This window comes from Geotrypetes seraphini, chromosome 8, assembly GCF_902459505.1.
Source record: "Geotrypetes seraphini chromosome 8, aGeoSer1.1, whole genome shotgun sequence".
Classification (NCBI taxonomy): Eukaryota; Metazoa; Chordata; class Amphibia; order Gymnophiona; family Dermophiidae; genus Geotrypetes; species Geotrypetes seraphini.
Genome location: NC_047091.1, coordinates 84,446,607 through 84,466,687, shown reverse-complemented (window position 1 = coordinate 84,466,687; position 20,081 = coordinate 84,446,607). Strand labels below are relative to the sequence as shown.

Here is a 20,081-nt window from a genome sequence, read left to right as displayed (position 1 = left end):
AGCCATAATGGAGCATTCTTGGTGCCCCCTTCTTGGTTAACATAAACCACCACTGTAATGTTATCCGAAAAGACTCTGACCGCTTTTCCCTCCAGAGAAGTTAACATCACCTGCAATGCCAGATGAATGGCTCACAGCTCAAAGCAAATGATGGATCGTTTTCTCTTAGAGAGAGAGAGAGACCAATGGCCCTGCACCGGATACCCATTGCAATGACTGCTCCAGCTGTAAAGGCTGGTGTCTGTCATTAGTATGACCCAGGATCTATGCAGAGCAGCATGCCCTTTGAGAGAGAAAAACACAGAAACATGATGGCAGATAAAGGTCAAATGGCCCATCAAGTCTGCCCATCCGCAGTAACCATTATCTTTCTCTTTTCGAGAGATCCCACGTGCCTATCCCAGGCCCTTTTGAATTCAGACACAGTCTCTACCATCTCTTCTGGAAGACTGTTCCATGCATCTACCACCATTTCTGTATAAAAGTATTTCCTTAAATTACTCAGGAGCCTATCACCTCTTAACTTCATCCTAGGCCCTCTCATTGCAGAGTTTCCTTTCAAATGAAAGAGACTCGACTCATATGCATTTACATTACAAAGGTATTTAAACATTTCTATCATATCTCCCCTCTTCCGCCTTTCTTCCAAAGTATACAGATTGAGATATTTAAGTCTGTCCCCTTACGCCTTATGATGAAGACCATATATTATTTTAGTAGCCTTCCTCTGGATCGACTCCATCCTTTTTATATCTTTTTGAAGGTGTGGCCTCTTGAATTGTACACAATATTCTAAACGAGTTCTCATCAAAGTCTTATACAGGGGCATCAATACCTCCTTTTTCCTACTGGCCATACCTCTCCCTATGCAACTTTGCATCCTTCTAGATTTCACCGTCACATTTTCATCCTGTTTGGCCACCATAAGGTCATCACATTCAATCACACCAAGTCCCGCTTTTCTGTCGTGCACATAAGTTCTTCACCCCCTAAACTGTACCGTTCCCTCAGGTTTTTGCAGCCCAAACGTATGACCTTGCATTTCTTAGCATTAAATTTTAGCTGCCAAATTTCAGACCATTCTTCAAGCTTCACCAGGTCTTTGTTCATGTGATTCACACCACCCTGTGTGTCTACTCTATTGCAAATTTTGGTATCATGCGCAAAGAGGCAAATCTTACCCGACAACCCTTCAGCAATATCGTTTATAAAAATGTTAAAAAGAAAAGGCCCAAGAACAGAACCTTGAGGCACACCACTGGTTAACATCCCTCTCCTCAGAGCGATCTCCATTGATAACTACCCTCTGTCGCCTTCCATTCAACCAGTTCTTGACCCAGCCCGTCACTTTGGGATCCATCCTGAGGGCACTCAGTTTATTTATTAGATGTCTGTGTGGAACACTGTCAAAAGCTTTGCTAAAAGCTAAATACACCACATCTAGCACACATTCTCTATCCAATTCTCTGAAGCGACCCCCATTCCATGCTTTTTTTCTAATTAGAGATCCTCTATTTTTATCCCACACTTTTTTGAATTCCATCATCGTTTTTCTCTCCACTACTTCCCTCGGAAGGGCATTCCAGGCATTTATCACCCTCTCCGTGAAGAAGAATTTCTTAACATTGCTCCTAAGTCTTCCTCCCCACAACCTCAAATTATGCCCTCTAGTTTTACTATTTTTTTTCTTCTCTGGAAAAGATCTGATTCTATATTAATGCCTTTTAAGTATTTAAACGTCTGTATCATATCTCCCCTGTCCCTCCTCTCCTCCAGAGTATACATATTTAGGCCTTCCCTTCTCTTCTCATACTTATTTTGGTTCAAACCCCTTATCATTTTTGTCGCCTTCCTCTGGACCGCTTCAAGTCTTTTTTTATCCTTCGTCAGATACGGCCTCCAAAACTGAACACAATACTCCAAGTGTGGCCTCACCAACGACCTATACAGGGGCATCAGCACCTTCCTTCTTCTGCTGGTTACTCCTCTTTCTATACAGCCTAGCATCCTTCTGGTTACAGTCACCGCCTTATCACACTGTTTAGATCACTGTTCTTCAACCGCCGGTCCGCAAAAAAATCTTGCCAGTCCGTGAAGGATTCGGGTCCCCGCTGCAACAAAAGGTGCCGGCGTCAGCTGACATGCAACTTCCAGTTGCCCTCGCTATGCCGGGACTCCTGCCACATAGTCCTCCTGCTCCTGCCTTTGTCTCCGCACCCCCAGACCAGCAGCGGCAGCTCTGTGTGCTTTTAACTTTGGCACACAGCTGCCCCTAAAGCAGTAATTTAGCCGTGGTTTCATGAGGCAGACCCAGTACCTTTGGTAGGCCAGCCCACATCGCATCATCGAAGCGGGCCGGCCTACCAAAGGCCCCGAGGCTGTCTCATGAAACCGCGGCTAAACTACTGCTTTAGGGGCAGCTGTGTGCCAAAGTTAAAAGTACAGAGCTGCCACTAGCCTAAAGAGAGGAAGCATTTGCTGGAGAGGGAAGGGAGAAGGGGTACTCATGGAAAAGGGAGGGGAAGGGGGTACTGCTAGACATGGGAGAAGGGAAGAGACTTACTATTGGATAAGGGGAGGAGGGCAGCAAGAGCAGGAGACAGGGCAGAGAGAAGGGTTTTTGCACAAGCGACTGATCTTCAGCAGTTGTTTGTTTTTGGATCAGCCAGCCCAGTCGGTGTGCTTGCATTTGTTTAGTGAATCGAGGCCCTTCCTACTTTGCATGCTGTTTCCCCTCATTTGCATGCGTAGATCGGATCGGAGGATGATCGGCCACGAGGTTAGTGAATCGGGTTAGTACACGATCAGTGGGCTTATTGAATCTAGCCCAAAGAATTTGTTTGTGTGTGTATATATATATATAGTTTTTTTTAACACTTAGACAAAAAAAGAAGACAAACTAAGTCACTCAATTCTCTTCAACAGACAAGCACCAAATAGTGGAGTATGCCATCTCCACTACTTGGTGCTTATATAATTTTTTTAGCCAGAAGCAGTTAGGGAAGAGAAGAAAATTTAGGCAGGCATAATGCTATAATCAGTGTAAGAGCAGAAATAAGAAATTCTTATCAACGGGGTTAAAATCATTGCAGGAAAAGTGGATGAAGCATGTGGAGCTATCAGGGGACTATATTGAAAAATAAAACAAACATTTTTTGAAAACTCTTTTCTTTCCTACTGAAGTAGATAAATTATTGAATGTCCCAGAGAATCCACCTTAGACTGATCAAACATCTGCTGGAAATCAGAAGCCATTGGGTAAAGCTTGGACATAGTTCTAGCTACCCTCAAGGAGCCCTCCGGGGCCTTCCAGTAATCCAGGATGAGCTTTGTGATGTCTGGATGCGAGGGAAAGTACATGGTTTGAGCTATGGAGCCTAAGATTCCAGTTTCAATTCTCACAATGAATCTGCAATAAGGCCAATAAGCGCTGTTGTCTTAAACAGATGCCGAACTGTCAGATCCTCTCCTTGGTCCAGGGAGACCACTGCCTCATGTCCTCCGGCTTCATGTTGAGGGCCAGAATCTTCCAGGAAAGAAATTGCTCCTTAGGATAATAAAGGCATGGATCCAGAACCTCCACTCATCCCAGTCTTTGATAAGACTGGGTTTCTGGGTCCAGTGGAAATCGGAGAGCCACTTGGGGAAGTCCCGTGGCTGCATAGTCCCAGACATGCCAGCAGAGGATGTGGGTCAACCCTGACAATTTAAATGTGCGCTCCACATAAGACTCACAAAATCAGGAGTGAACCTCTGAACAGAGACCTAAGGACCCTTGGAGAGACTCACTCTTCATCCTCATGAGCTCTGCGGCAAATATGTGACTATATTTCATCAATTCACTGTCAGATGGCTCCAGAAGGGGTCTTCCCTGAAAATGAGCCTCCTGCGGATCCCCTGCCATAGAGGACTCAGAGGTAGCTGAACACATTACTCCCACCCCCCCCTCTCACATGCTCTGCAGCACACAGATGTTCCTCAACTGACCATCCAGCGCAAACCTGGCATGATATAGGGATAGAAAGACTTGAGGAGTCCACCCTATTGATTTTAAGCAAAATTAAGAACATCAGAATAGCCTTACTGGGTCAGCCCAATGGTCCATCAAGCCTAGTAGCCTGTTCTCATGGTGGCCAATTCAGGTCACTAGTATCTGACCAAAACCCAAAGAGTAGCATCATTCCATGCTACCGATCCAGGGCAAGCAGTGGCTTCCCCCATGTGTTAATAACAGACTATGGACTTTTCCTCCAGGAATTTATCCACACCTTTCTTAAAATCAGCTATGCTATCTGCTTTTATTTGAGAAGTTTTGAGACAAATAGAGGCTTTCAACGCTGCAGAAGCAATTCTGGTGCCAAAAATGACCCGTGGAGAAAATTGAAAAATCAAAAAATACCAAAAAAGGGTTTCTAGAAGTGAAAGACCCTATCTGTGGTCCCAGAAAACCTCCAAAACAACAAAATTCAGTTGTCGTCCCTCCTCCCCCCCTCCCACCCACACACAGAGTTTTCCCCATAGGCTATAATTGAGTACTATATGGAGCTTGTTTGTGTCAGCTCAGAGGCTGCAGCTTGGAAGCTGGAGAAGACTGTCTCTCAAATTCTACACAGAAAATATGATCTTCTGGCTGCCAGTCTGACTGATGTAAGACTAAGGCTCAACCCCCTGCACTCCCTGCGTCACATCAGGGAGAGAAAAAAGCACAACCAGCTCCGAAAAATCCAAATGGCCGGAAACAGAGCCAAACAACCTGTGCTCAAGCTCCTGATAAATCAGGAATGCGAGAAAGCAACTGGAGAACGGACCTAAAACTCCAAATATATCAAAGCAGGTTGGCTAGACAAGTCTGAGAACTGATCCCGCTAGCAGCAGACTTCCCCTGCATGACTCTGCATTTTCTCTCAGGCAGAGATCCCACCACATGGACACGAAAGCCTTGAATTTCAGATGTGAAAACTCTCCTGAAAATAATTTTTAAAAACTGCAAAGCAAATCAAAAAGACACCTTCTCAACATGCTTGCAGAAGGGAAAACTGAAGGAGCATGTCACAGTCCTCTGGGAAGGAGGCAAAGTTGAAAGATGTGTGACAACCTTCTGCAGCAACTTGCAGGTTCAGGGACAAAACCTACCATTCAGGACTAGACACATTGCACTATAATAGGAACCAGTGTCATTACTGTATCAAAGCCTCACTTGCAAAGACACAACAAACTGTACTACAGGTCTTTCCGGTAGAAAATTTACTTATCTATACTGTACATGGTTGCAGCATATGGGTAAATACAGAACCCACACATTTATGTGGCCAGTGTCAAAAGATAATATATATATCTTTGGACACTGGCCACATAAATGTGTGGGTTCTGTATTTACCCATATGCTGCAACCATGTACAGTATAGATAAGTAAATTTATATATATATTGCTATTAAGATAGATAGAGATCCAGGAGGTTTTTAAGACCCTCTCTCTCTGTTGGAAAAATAAATTGCAGAAATTGTTAAAGCAGACTACATATTAAACTAAAATTAAATAAATAACAGATTATAAAGCAGTAATGCTAGTTAGATTTATTTGGAGGACTGTCATTTTGATTTCATGTTTTGTTAGGGATTCTTTAAATCAATCATCCAAAAACTTGCTCTACTTTTCTATTAGAACTAGTATCAGCATAAGGAAAGCCTCCCCATTTTTATTAGATTTTTTTTCCAGATTCCTGAGTTTCAATGTTAGTACATTATAGACATGTTGGGGTTGAGACCATTAATGTATATAGCCTCATCCTACTTTCAACCTATGCCTCATGGGATCTACAAATAACCAGTAAGTAGGGTATTTAAAATATATTTATTTAAAAATATTTATAATCCAGACCATTACAAATCTAGGCAGATAAATGTACACACAAAATGAAAACTCTGCTGTGAATTGGTTAAGAAGCCTATGGTCTTACCTGTAAATTTCTTTCCTTTAGTCCTACCAGATTAGTCCAGAACCTGTGGGTTATGTAACCATCAAACAAGTGGATGGAGACAGAGACTCAGTATTTTGAATGACAAAGCAATGTGTTTTCCATTTTGCTTGAGGAGTTGTACTAATACACATTATAACGTATCACCAGTAAAAATCATCGATGATAAACTCTCGTTCCATGATCACATAAGTAATACAGTTAAGCAATGTTTTTTCAAATTACGTATGATACGTTCAATTTCAAAATTTCTTGAGCCCAAATCTATCAATATATTAATCCACTCTCTGGTCATTGCCAAGCTCGATTACTGCAACTCTTTACTAATCAATATTACGCAAAAGGGAAAAAAAGACACCTTCAAATAATACAAAACACTGCGGTTAAACTCATACACAATGGAAAAAAATACGATCATGTCACCCCCTTATTAATTCCCATTGGCTCCCAATTAGCCATCGTATTTCTTTCAAAATATTACTTCTAACATACAAAACCTTTAAAGAACCTCTATTTATCAACCGAATGCTTATCCCCCACAACACTTCCCGGTCTCTTCGATCGACAGCCCAATATCAACTAACTGTTCCTTCTTTAAAAATTATTGGCACTAGAGGACATGATATGTTCTCAGTAATGGCTCCCCCAATTATGGAACGCTCTTCCCCAATATATCAGAGAAGAAAAAGACCACAGTCAATTCAAAAAACTACTAAAAAGTTATCTTTATAAAGATGCATTCAATCTCTAGCTTTTTCCTATTAGACGCAGACATTAGGGCTCAGTTTTATTACACTATCCTATTGTTTCATTCCTTGTTTTGTCTCTTTTTTTAAGCAGTGATGATGTAACTTTACCCTTCTATCCTTCTCGTTTCGTGTATGTCTTAATAATGTTAGTTTTAAGTCATTTTGATTACTTATATAAACCTGTTTTATGAAGTTGTAAAGCGTTTATTAACTGGAATAAGCGATTCATCAAATATAAATAAAAACTTGAAACTTGAACTGTTCGAGAATATTGAATGTTGAACCTAAAGAGTTTGACTGTTGATATGAGACCAAAAAAAGCAATATTAAAATTATATTAAAGCGGTTTTAGAACTTAAAACATATTGTTCTTATGATTTGCAAACTGCTTATTTTATTTTGATTGATGGTATATCAGATAAAAGTGACTAGAGAGGGTCTCTGAACTGGTCCGATGGGACTAAAAGAAAGAAAATTAACATTTGAGACCTAATTTCTCCTTAGTGTGCTCATTAGATTAGTCCAGAACTTATGGGATGTATCAAAACAGTTTCTAAGATGGATAGGATGCCAATATCTTTGCCCAAATAATTTTGACCTCTAATATACTACACAATTGTGTTCCTTCCTGGAGACTAATGCTTTATGAATGCAAAAAATGACTATCATGGTATCAAAAGTACTACTCACATCTCTGCCCATGAGTTTGAAAACCTAAGGTTTGAAACCTTTCTACCAGAGAAGATTGTTCAATATACATGCCAACAAAACATTACCTCAGTTATGGGGCAATCAGTTTCAGAAGTTGATTCACCTTATCTGAAAGTCTGTTATTTTAGTATGAATGGCATTAGGGCTGTCCTTTACTTTTACGGAGTTCTTTTCTTTTGGATTTTCCTTTATGTAAATTGTAAACCGCTTGGTACTGTTGTAAGTTGGAGTAGTATATCAAATTTTAACAAACATAAAATAAAATCAATCTGCCCAATCTTAGAAATCATTTTTTCACTTAAATGGACTTCTGAAATACATAACAGATATGGAGCAAAGTAAAGATTTGACCTACCTGAAATGAGGACATCACCTTTGGCAGAAAGGGACAATTATTTAATTGAAATTCCTACTTCTGTGATTCAGAGAAAGGGATCTGTCCATTTAAAATGTGCAGTCCAAAATTCTCTTAGAAGAGATAGAATCAAGAATAACTACATAAGGGTGAGATTTTTCCAAGATACTCTTTAAAGAGTGTAAAGAACAGAAATCTCAACACTTTAAGCAGCAGAATAAAATTCAATTCAGGACTGAAGAAACACACAGAAATATAGCATCCCATATTAAAGAAGCCACAATGAAAGACACGTGAATGAAATTCTTACAAAACCCCTTCAAGCAGCCTCAAACGCATGACAGAGTTGCAACTTGAAGGGCCCCAAGCTATTTTTACTTGGATTCAGTCCTGAAGAAAAATGCTAGCGAAAGATTCAACAGAGGTAGAATTGCCTCCTCTGTATACCACTTGTTAAGATTTGCCAAACTCTCAAAGCTCGCAAATTGGGCAACAGTATAATAATGGGTGATCATAAACTAAACTACACTAAACCTTAAGTTTATATACCGCATCATCTCCATAAAGATAGAGCTCGGCACGGCATAACTTGATCAAATTTGAGCTGATAACTAGAGTGACATCGCTAAAGAAATCTACTGTAGCAGCATTTAAATTTTCGTAAGGGTGACTATGAGAAAATGAGAAAAATGGTTAAAAAGAAGCTAAAAGGGCATGTGGCAAAGGTCAGAAGTGTAAACCAGGGGTGGATGTTGTTTAAAACTACAATTGTGGAAGCCCAGACCAGATGTATTCCACGTATTTAAAAAAGTGGAAAGAAAACAATAGCCAATTAAAAGCAAAGTGAAAGAGGCTATTATAGCCAAGAAAACATCCTGAAAAGAATGGAAAAAGGATCCCAAGAAAGAAAATAAGAGACATAAGCACAGACAAGTCAGATGCAAAGCATTGATAAAAAAAAAAGCTAAACAAGAATATGAAGAATAACTTGCCAAAGAGGCAGAAACTCATAGTAACATTTTTTTTTAGGTATATCAAAAGCAGAAAACTTGTGAGGGAGTCCTTGGGACCGTTCAATGATCAAGAGTAGAAGGTGCACTCAGGTAGGATAAGACCATAGCGGAGTGAATAAAATAATTCTTTGCTTTGGTCTTTATGGAAGAAGATGTAAGAAATCTACCTGAACCGGATATGGTTTTCAAGGGTGATAAGGCGGAGGAATTGAAAGAAATCTCGGTGAACCTGGAAGACATACTAAACAAAATTAACAAGTTAAAGAGTGGTAAATCAACTGGACTGGATGGTATACATCCCAGGGTACTGAAAAAACTCAAACATGAAACTGCTAATCTGTTGTTAGTGATCTGTAACCTGTTGCTAAAATCGTCTGTAGTACCTTAAGATTGGAGGGTGGCCAATGTTACACCAATTTTTAAAAAAGGGTTCCAAAGATCATCCAGGAAATTACAGACTGGTAAGCTTGTCCTAGTACTGGGCAAAAATGTGGAACATGTAGACAAACATGATTTAATGAGATAGCCTCACCATGGGTTCAGCCAAGGGAGGTCTTGCCTCACCAATTTGCTTAACTTCTTTGAAGGTGTAAACATATGGATAAAGGCGAGCCAGTTAATGTAGTGTATCTAGATTTCCAGAAAACTTTTAACAAAGTTCCTCATGAGAGGCTCCTCAGAAAATTAAAGAGTCATGGGCTAGGAGGCAATTGTCAATTGAGGATTAAGAATTGGTTATCAGACAGCAGAAAGCAAAGGGTAGGGTTAAATGATCATTTTTCTCAATGGAGGAGGGTAAATAGTGGTGTGCCACAAGGCTCTTTACTGGGACCAGTGCTATTTAACTTATTTAGAAATGATCTGGAAATTGGAACTACAAATGAAGTGATTAAATTTGCAGATGATACTAAACTGTTCAAAGTTGTTAAAACATATGCGGACTTGAAAAACTGTTGGAAGACCTTAGGAAATTGGAATACTCAGTGTCCAAATGGCAGATGAAATTTAATGTGGACAAATGCAAAGTGATGAACATTGGGAAGAATAATCCAAATCAAAGTTACAGATGTTAGGGTCCACTTCGGGGGACAACGTTCAGGAAAAAGATCTGGGTGTCATTGTAGACAATACACTGAAACCTTCTGCTCTATGTGCGGCGGCGGTCAAAAAAGCAAACAAGATGCTTGGAATTATTAGAAAAGGGATGGTAAACAAGACTAAGAATGTTATAATGCTTCTGTATCACTCAACGATGCGACCTCACCTGGAGTACTGCATTCAGTTCTGGTCTTATCTCAAAAAAGATATAGCAGCACTAGAAAAGGTTTAAAGAAGAGTGATCAAGATGCTTAAGAGGATGGAACTCCTCTTGTTATTAGGAAAGACTAAAGAGGTTAGGTCTCTTCAGCTTGGAAAAGAGACAGCTGAGGGTAGATATGATTGAAGTCTACAAAATCCTGAGTGGAGTAGAACGGGTACAAGTAGATTGATTTTTTTACTGCATCAGGATTTACAAAGACATGGGGACACTCGAAGTTACAGAGTAATACTTTAAAACCTATAGGAGGAAATATTTTTTTTCACTCAGAGAATAGTTAAGCTCTGGAACGTGTTGCCAGACAATGTGGTAAGAGCGGTTAATGTAGCTGGTTTTAAAAAAGGTTTGGACAAGTTTCTGGAGGAAAAGTCTATAGTCTGCTGTTGAGACAGATATGGGGGAAGCCACTGCTTGCCCTGGATCGGTGGCATGGAATGTTGCTACTATTTGGGTTTTTGCCAGGTACCTGTAACTTAGATTGTCTTCCGGGAATATGAGCTACTGGGCTAGATGGACCACTGGTCTGACCCAGTAAGGCTATTCTTATGTTCTTATGTCTAGGTACTTATGTACTAGTATTTTTGAAAGAAGTAAACAAGTGATTCACATCTACCCATTCCACTCCTCTCTATTTTATAGACCTATATCATTTATTTTTATTTATTTATTCAGTTTTTTATACCATTCTCCCAGCAGAGCTCAGAACGGTTTCATGAATTTATTCAGCTACTCAAGCATTTTTCCCTGTCTGTCCTGGCGGGCTCACAAACCATCTAATGTACCTGGGGCAATGGGGGCATTAAGTGACTTGCTAAGGGCCACAAGGAGCAGTATGGGTTTGAACCCACAACCCCAGGGTGCTAAGGCTGTAGCTTTAACCACTGCGCCACACTCACCCCCGAGCCTTCTCTTCTCCAAGATGAAGAGCCGTAGCCGCTTTAGTCTTTACTCTTAAGGAAGTCATCCCATCCCTTTTATAATTTTTGTCACCCTTCTCTGTACCTTTTTCTAATTCCACTGTATCTTGAGATGAGGTTACCAAAATTGTGACTGCTCCTTAGAGCAATACAAAGACATTATAAAATTCTCAACTTTGTTTTCTATTTCTTTCCTGGTAATTCATAACATTTTATTTGTTTTCTTAGCCACTGCTGCACACTGAGCTGAGGATTTCAACGTATACTCAAAAATGACACCTAGATCCTTTTCCTGGGCAATGACTCTTAATGTGGAATCCTGCATCATATAGCTATAGTTTGAATCTCTCTTTCTAACATGCATCACTTTGCACTTACTCATATTAAATGTCATCTGCCATTTTGATACCCAGTCTACCTGTCTGACAAGTTCCTCTTCCAATTTTTCATAATCCTCTTGCAATTTAATAACTTTGTGTCATTAGCTAATTTAATTATCTCACTAATTATTCAAATCTACAGATCATTGATAAATACAATATGTTAAAAAGCAACAGTCCCAGCACAGACCCCTGGGGAACCTCATTATCTATCCAAAAATTGCCTCTCATCAGAGTATTTTTAACAATTAAATCTAACCACTTTTTTTGCTGTCAGAAGACCTCTTGTCCTGACCAATTGATTTACTTCATGTTATTGCAATTATTTAAACTATTGTTCAAAGGAGGAAGAACGCCTCAGATCCCCGTATGCTGTCAGTATGTTAACTTGCAGGCTATACTGGAAAGGGAAAACACCTCATAAGCTAAAAACCTCCTTAATTAACTTGTTCCTGCACATCAAAAAAATCTCTTAGTAAATTATTTCATAAATGTTCAATTAATGTCCAAAAATCCAAAGCACTTTGTAATCTATGCATAGGAACTTTAAAAAGATAAACTTTATGTTCATTGACTTTGAAACTCTTGCTGCGATCTCTGCTCCCAACCAACCATGTAGAAATAGTTCTCTTGGATACAGGACGTTCCAACTTATTAGGATTGAAGGAGACAAAGAGTTGAGGAGATATCCTATGTGGCAGAGTATGCTGTAAGTAGTAGACTAGAGCTTGTTTACAGTCCAAAGTATGAAAAGCCGTTTTTCTAGGATGAGAATGAGGCTTAGGAGAAAATACTGGAAGCACAATGGATTGATTAAGATGGAATTCAGTGACTACCTTTGGAAGGAACTTTGGATGAATGTGAATCACCACTTTGTCATGATGTAACACTGTGAATGGTGGATCCGCCACCAGTGCCTGAAGTTCACTTACTCTTTGAGCAGATGTAAGAGATGAGAAATACCACTATCCAAGTGAGATACCGTATTTTTCACTCCATAAGACGCACCTGACCATAAGACGCACCCACCTGTAGAGGAGGAAAAATCAGGAAAAAAATTTCTGAACCAAATGGTGTGCCCTGTCCCCTGTCCCCCCTCTGGTGGTCTAGTGGTAGGCTAGGACAGGGTACGTCTAATGGTAGGCACGTGTAGTGGCAGTCAGCCAGCCAACCCCAAGCCAGCCCCCCCTCCCCGCCTCCGTACCTTATTTATCCATTCCAGCGGTCCACCACACTTTCCGTGCTCCTACCTCGGTTCCCCTGCTCTCTTCCAGCAGCGGTGCACAAAGCAGGCATGCGCTTTTGGGGCTGCACTCCAAACAACTGCCGTCAGTTCTCACAGGAGTCGCAGAACCTCAAATAGGAGATGTTTGTCCTGGCCAGAAGCCAATTTTGCAGTTATATTATTAAGTTTGGCTACTCTGCCCTTCGGCTACTCTACTCACAAACTTCTCATAAGTTAGAAAGCCGCTGTCACGAACCAAAGAGACATGCTTTGCCACCTTCTCTGGCAGCATGTTCATTACAATTTGTGTCTGTTTTGAAATCTATTGTCCCATGGTTTAAAGCAATGGTCCAGATCAGTGTTCACTGTGCAATTTGAATTTGTTCATTTGTGCAGTTTTTTCAATAATGCTCTCTGCAAGTAATCAGTTTTTCATCATAGGCACTCAAGAAGAGAAAACTCTCTTTGGAACATTCTGTGTTTTTTAAGTTCAGAAAACAGTAAAACTGACAGCAAGAGGAGGAGGGCAGGATTCAGTTCATCAGGCTGCGGCCCAACAGCTATTGCTTCAGAGGAAACGAAGCGCATCCTCACTGCTGGGCTCGGATTGGCTTTAGACAACCCCCAGCACTCAAGGGGCACAGGACATATCCGGTCCGAGACAGAAAGTGTGCGAGTGCCGGCCGTCGCTCCATGCGCTACTCCCAATCCCACGCTTTACTGCTAGCCACACTGACGGGCCCACAAATACGGCGCCACCAGTCCCTACATTCCACCGGCAGGGAAGAGAGCAAGGGAACTGAGGCAGGAGCACGGAAAACGTGCTGGGAGCCAGGATGATGAAAAAAAGTACGGGTTGTTTTGGGTTTTTAAAAAATATTCGCTCCATAAGACGCACCTTTATTTCCACCCACTTTTTGGGGATGGAAAAAGTGTGTCTTATGAAGCGAAGAATACGGTATTTAAGATGAGCCAAGGACATTGGTTCAAAAGGAGGTTTCATCAGTCTAGCAAGAACCATATTAAGATCCTAAACTACTGGAGATGGTTTGAGAGTGAAAGGTCACTTTGGGCAGCCACAAAACTTAAGAGACTTGAAGAAAGCACAGATGTTTATTCAGAATATGCGGACCCCTGAGCCCAAAGCTGGCTTCAGAAGTCCCGAAACCAGGAAGTTTCAGAGATATTTATACATTCTTCTGGCTATACAACTGAATTCTAGAAAAAACTTTTCACATGTTATTTTTCTTAATAACCATTGGTCCTAAGCTCACACTAGCAGGTCACTAGCAGGTCACTTATCTAAGCCCTGCAGTCTTTCTGTTACATGTCGTTTATGCTGAGATAGCCATAAGAAGCTAGAATGCCCAAGCTAAAACACCCAGTGAAGACAGGCTAGAACATGAGATAAGTTAGGTCTGCAGCTAAACATAATTCAGCATTTTATTAAAGAGAAAACTTAGTTCAATACTTAGGAAAACCAGTCCCAGACTCCTTCAAGAGGAGGTTTGACGTTGAAAAGTCCTTTCATAAACCTGGATACAAGAGGATGAGTAGTTTCCCATCAATTTGCCTATGAAAAGCACTGAGATGAACTCTAATCAAAGTGGTCTTGAAGCCTGAATTGGATAAATGTAGAAGGTAATCCAATACTGAAGATACAGAGGTGGATTTAGGATCATGATGATGATGAGTGCTTAATTATATCACTTATTCATGAGCTTAATATCACTTATTCATGTGCTTAATTCATTCTGATTAAGTAGAATTTACAGTTTAAGATATTTACAGTTGTGCCCTCAAACATTTTGGTGGGAAATTCCTCAATTTCCTCTGGAAGCTATCCTGGAAAAGTAGCAAAGCAAATGAAGAGAAAAGCTATAGCACTCAAGGGGCTGCTTGATTTAATTCAACTGGTGCAAAATGCTGAACTGAATATAATGTCCTGAAGTCTTAAGATTTGCTACAATTACATTTATAAATTGTTAAATGTATGTATAAATACCTTCACCCGGTCTCTTAGATTCTGCCCAAATACAAAATCTTGTTGTGCATTTTCCTCATTCTTCTCGCAGTTCTCATTCTTAGTACTATTAGGTTCATTATTCTGGGGCTCATTATCCTAAGAAAACAAGCAGAAACTTTGAATAAAGATAAACAGTGGAGCACACTCATACTGCACCTCTTGGAGTTCACAGATAGCTTTTCAGGAAAAGTATTTCAGCCACGTTCTTCTTTACACTGGTTTAAGCTTTTTAAAAAAAATCTGTTTGTATTATTTTATTGTCCTTCCCAAACGCAAGAGCAGGCAGTGATCTGCAGGAGTGAAACACGGAAAGTTCACAATCTAATCTTGGCTTGTTGAGACTATATCAGGGATTCTCAACCCTCTCCTGGAAGCAGATTTAGCCAGTCAGGTTTTGAGGATTACCACAATGAATAAGCATGAGATAAGTTTGTTTTACAGAAGAGACTATTATATGCAAATCTCTCTCATGTACATTTATTGTGATAATCCTGAAAATCCCCCAAAAACTAGATTTGCTCCATGAGAAATACTGCACTATATAATCTTTGACAGGTTATGATGCATACCTATGCTTTACTTTACCCAGATAAAACTGGTTACAATTTTGTTCTCTCACTTTGAAGGAAGGCAGGGAGGGAAACTGAGTACAAACCACACAAGAAACAACAACAAAAAAGCACAAAGGGCCTTCAAGTTTCAGATAATCAAACATGCATTTTATTGTAAAACACGACACAGGCTTTGTTTTGGCGTACCCAACTGCGTCAGAGGTCTATATCAAGTCTTCCATCTTAAAAATTGTAAAGTCAAAGAACAGTTTACATTTGTCAATCGTGGCTCCCCAAACAGAGCAATGAAATTCTAATGCAAGCCATGGCTCATCACATAGTAAAAAAGGTGCGCTAAAAGCCTGTGCTCTTCCTTACAAAGATAACCGGCAAACTGAAAGCACCAAAACTATACACATGCACACCTGTGCATAGTTTGCCAGTTATCTTTCTAAGGAAGAGCAAAGGCTTTTAGTGCACCTTTTATTACTCTGTTTGATGAGCCATGGCTTGCATTAGGATTTCATTGCTCTGGGTGGAGAGCTGCGGTTGACAAATGTAAACTGTTCTTTGACTTTATCATTTTTAAGACAGAAGGCTTGATATAGACCCCTGACACAGGTGGGTATGCCAAAACACGGCCCGTGTCTGATCTTACAATAAATACATGTTTGAATGCCTGGAACTTGAAGCCCCTTTGTGCTTTTTTCATTTCCCCCACTTCAAAGACCAACAAGCACTGTGCCAGAGCTGACAAACACTGCATGTAGTCACTATATTTAGATTGTGAAACATTATAAAAGGGATTAGATTCTTACCTTGATATCATATTTTGCAGTAGATAGGGATGGTATGCTGAACCAAGGGTCTTGCTCCCGCTCCCGTGAGTTTGTTGCAGGAGATACCGATCACTATTTTCAACACCTCTTCCTTTTCCCTGCCCCCAGTCAGTTAGTTTCAAACCCGGCGACAGCCCTACAGGAGAGAATAGGAGCAGGAGAACAGGGGGAAGACACCCCCTCCCCCTCCAGCAAGCCTTTGATCTGCTCATAAAAGAAACACACAGCTCACAGCATGCCATGAAGAGGCAAAGCACTAATAACAATCTTTATTAACAGTAAGCCACAAGCAACTAAGGAACACAGGAGGAAACCCCTAGGGAACTATATACATTCAATATACAATGTATTCCAATTTACCACAACTGGCAGAAAGTTTAGAGAAGCAGTTTTCAGGAAGTAGATAGTCCAGGCAGGGACATTGATAATGATGGGCCGGGGGGAGTAAGCATACCATCCGTATCTACTGGAAAATATATTATCAAGGTAAGAACCTAATCTCTTTTTCCAGTGCAATGGGGATGGTATGCTGAACCAAGGGACGTACCTAAGCAGTCCCCAAAACCCTGGGTGGGAAAGATAAGCCTGCCTTCAAAACCGAGGCTTTAAAGGAGTCCTCTTGAGCCGCCAAGTTCACTCTGTAAAATTTGGTGAATGTGTGACAGGAAGACCAAGTTGCCGACTGACAAATCTCATCCAGCAGAATTGTTCTAGTTTCAGCCCAAAAGAGGCAACTCCTCTCATCAGATATGCTTGAAAAGTGAACAGAGGCTACTTTGCACAGACAGTGTAGAAGGATGAAATATCTGACCTGACCTGATCCATCTTGAAATGGTGGATTTGGAAACTGGCCTCCCCTCCATGGCTGGATTTGTCAAAATGAAGTAATGGTCCAAACAACAAAGATCATTCAACACCTCTAGGTAACGTAAGATAGCCCTCTGAACATTCAGCACCTTTGTCCTTCTTAGCTAAAAAGACAGACATCACACTTCCTGGTTGATGTGGAACGTCAAAACCACCTTTGACAAGAAAGGGAAAGTCCACAAGGAAATGCTTGCCTCCATGATACACAGGAAAGACAAAGCTTGTAGTTCGTAGACATACTGTGCAAAAGTAATAGCAACCAAAAAGACCATCTTGATAGTCAGGTCCATGAGGATGGCATCTTGTAAGGGCTCAAACGGAGATCGTGAGAGCCCCTCCAACACAATGTTCAGATTCTAGAAAAGACAGGGCCAGCGAACCGGAGGCCTTAACCTCAGAGCACCCTTGAAGAATCTGATAACATTTGGGTGTGAGGCAAGGGAAAGTCTGGCACATGTTGATCTAAAACAGAAAACCCCAGCCACTTCTACCTTCAGAGAAGAAACTGCCAGTCCCATATTTAACTCTTCCTGCAGGAAGGACAGTACAGCTGATACAGAAGTCGTATTTAGGTCCAATTGCTCCTTGTGGCACCACTATTGGAAAGCATCCCAGACCTTGGCAAACACCACAAACATGGCAGGCATCTTGGCTTTTAGAAGTGTACACACAAGCATATCCAAGCAGCCTTTCCGGTTTGAAGCTGAGCATTCAAGAGCCATGCCATGAGACCAAAGCACTCCGGATCTAGTAGGACTATTGGACTTTGAGACAGGAGTCCTCGAAGCGGCTGCAGTATGAGAAGGGAATCGATCTGAAGATGCAGCAGATTCGTGTACTAGGGGCGCTGAGGCCAGTCTGGAGTCACCAGGATGACACGTCCCTGATGCCTGGCCACTCATCTCAGGACTCTTCTCACCATGGGCTAGGGAGGGAACACGTACAAGAGTTCATCCACTGGCCAAGGATGAACCAGTGCATCGATTCCAGTGCTTCCTCACTCGTATCTGTGGCTGAAAAATTGGAATACTTTTTTGTTCCTCACCATCACCATGAGGCAGAACATAGGGCTGCCCCAATGGTCAGCAATAGTCTGAAACACCTGATGCAAGAGACCACACTCCCGGGTCCAGAGTCTCTCTGTTGAGAAAGTCTGGCTGTACGATTTGCACGCCGGCGACATGGCCAGAAAATGAGTCTCCACCAACTGGAAGAGGGTCTGTGCCTTCTTCTGGAACCTGGCACTCCTTGCTTGCTGATGTACACCAACACTGTGGTGTTGTCTGTGAACACACTGGCCACATTGTATGACAACCAGGGCTGAAACCATTCCAGTGCTGCTCAGAGGTCCCGCCTGAAGGACAACGGCATTGCAATGGAGACCATCACCCCTGAACATGATGTTCTTCTCAGTGTGCCGCCTCCCCTTCCCCAGCCCAGAAGGCTGGCATCCATTGACAGTGTGGTCCAAGAGTCCATTGAAGAAGCATCCCCAAGAACAATAACTGAGAATGCAGCCACCAGGCCATGCTGCAGTGTGCTGCTGTCGCCCAGGGCAGACAAACTTGCAGAGGATCCTTCTGCGGAGACCAGCGAGAAAGAAGGGAGTGTTGTAGGGGGCACATAGGCACTCTCACCAAAGGAACCACCTCTAGCATGGCCACCATTGAGCCCAGAACTTGAAGATAATCCCAGGCCAACGGACACTGCTATGCCAGGACAGCTGAGATTTGGTACCAAAGTTTCAGTCTATGTGTCTTTGGAAGAAACATTCAGCCTCTTTCCATGTCGAATCAGACACCCAGGCTCTCCAGGGATTGAACAGGCCACAATTGGCTCTTCTTCAGGTTGACAATCCAGCCACAACCTTGAAGGGTCGTCAGGACAGTCTGAACTGTTCACTTCACTTCTTCTCTCAAGGGGACTCTGATGAGCCAGTTGTCCAAGGGTGGACAATTTGTGAAGATGGGCCACCACCACAACCATCACCTTGGTGAAGGTTTGGGGGTTGTAGCTAGTCCAAAAGGGACAGCCTTGAACTGACAATGCTGTACCAGGACATGAAAACGTAGGAAGCGCCTGTGATCCAGAAATATTGGAATGTGAAGGTATGCCTCTATCATGTCATGAGCCTTCAGGAACTCCCCTGGCTGCACTGAGGCAATGACCAACAAAAGGTTCTCCATACAAAAATGGGGCACTTTGAGAGTCGCATTGACATACTTGAGGTCCAGGATCAGCCTCCAATCCTTTCTTGATCACCTGAATGTCTAGCAACCTCTGCAGGGTTGCTTGGATCTGGGCAGCCAGCGAGTCCACTAACCATCCGTAATAACTTCTAGAATCCATTTGTCAGTTGTGATATCTTCCCATGTTTCCAGGAAGTCTTGTAGCCTGCCTCTGATTTTGCATGGAGAGGCTGAAGAACTGGTGTCATTGTGATTTATTGGACTGCCCAACCAGAAGGGAAGAAGAGCGCTGGGACTTTCTATTCTCAGAGAATCTTTGCCATGGATTCTGAAAGGATCTCTAGGAAGAAGATCCAGAGTAGAAAAGCCACCACTGACATATTCTTGCTAAAGCAAGTTTACAAAGTCAGGCGTAAAGGGCATAGAGGACCAAGAACCCCCTTCAAGAGAAGGGTTAGAACGCTTTATTTTCCTTTTGGGGCTATCAGCGCCCTTACTAAGCACTGGTGCTGCACTATGGGACTCACAAAAGGTAAAATCATCCCCCAACCATCCCAACAGTCATTTGGCAGAATTAATAATATGGTCAAAGGCTGAACCCAAGGTTCCCACCTCCACATTCTGCAAGGCGGAACACTTGACACAAGGACACTCTTCCAGTGTCCATCCAGCACACACTTCACATGAATTCATGCTATTAAAGCCTGAGAACTCCATCCCTGGTGGTTAGAATAAAATTGAGGCTTTTTGAAGAAGTTTGAGAACTTCAAAAATTCAAATAAGGCTTTCTTGATGGAAAAACAAAACATAGTAACATAGTAAATGACAGCAGATAAAGACCCGAGTGGTCCATCCAGTCTGTCCAACCATACATGCTCCATAAATTAATTTACTTTAAATGGTCCTTTTTCTTAGATATTTCAGAACCAGAAACCCAGAGCCCTGCCCAGTAGTGTGCTTAGGTTC

The 20,081-nt window shown here is 41.7% G+C and overlaps 1 protein-coding gene across 4 annotated transcripts in view; it reads right to left on the bottom strand.

The window, feature by feature from the left end:
• RANBP3 (RAN binding protein 3) overlaps positions 1 to 20,081 on the bottom strand; it is a 413,886-nt gene that overhangs the window by 204,853 nt on the left and 188,952 nt on the right. For all 4 annotated transcript variants that reach the window (XM_033955562.1, XM_033955564.1, XM_033955563.1 and 1 more), the window contains one exon: positions 14,649 to 14,765. In XM_033955562.1, coding sequence (XP_033811453.1) covers positions 14,649 to 14,765 — 117 coding nt within the window. The remainder of the gene's footprint in view (positions 1 to 14,648; positions 14,766 to 20,081) is intronic.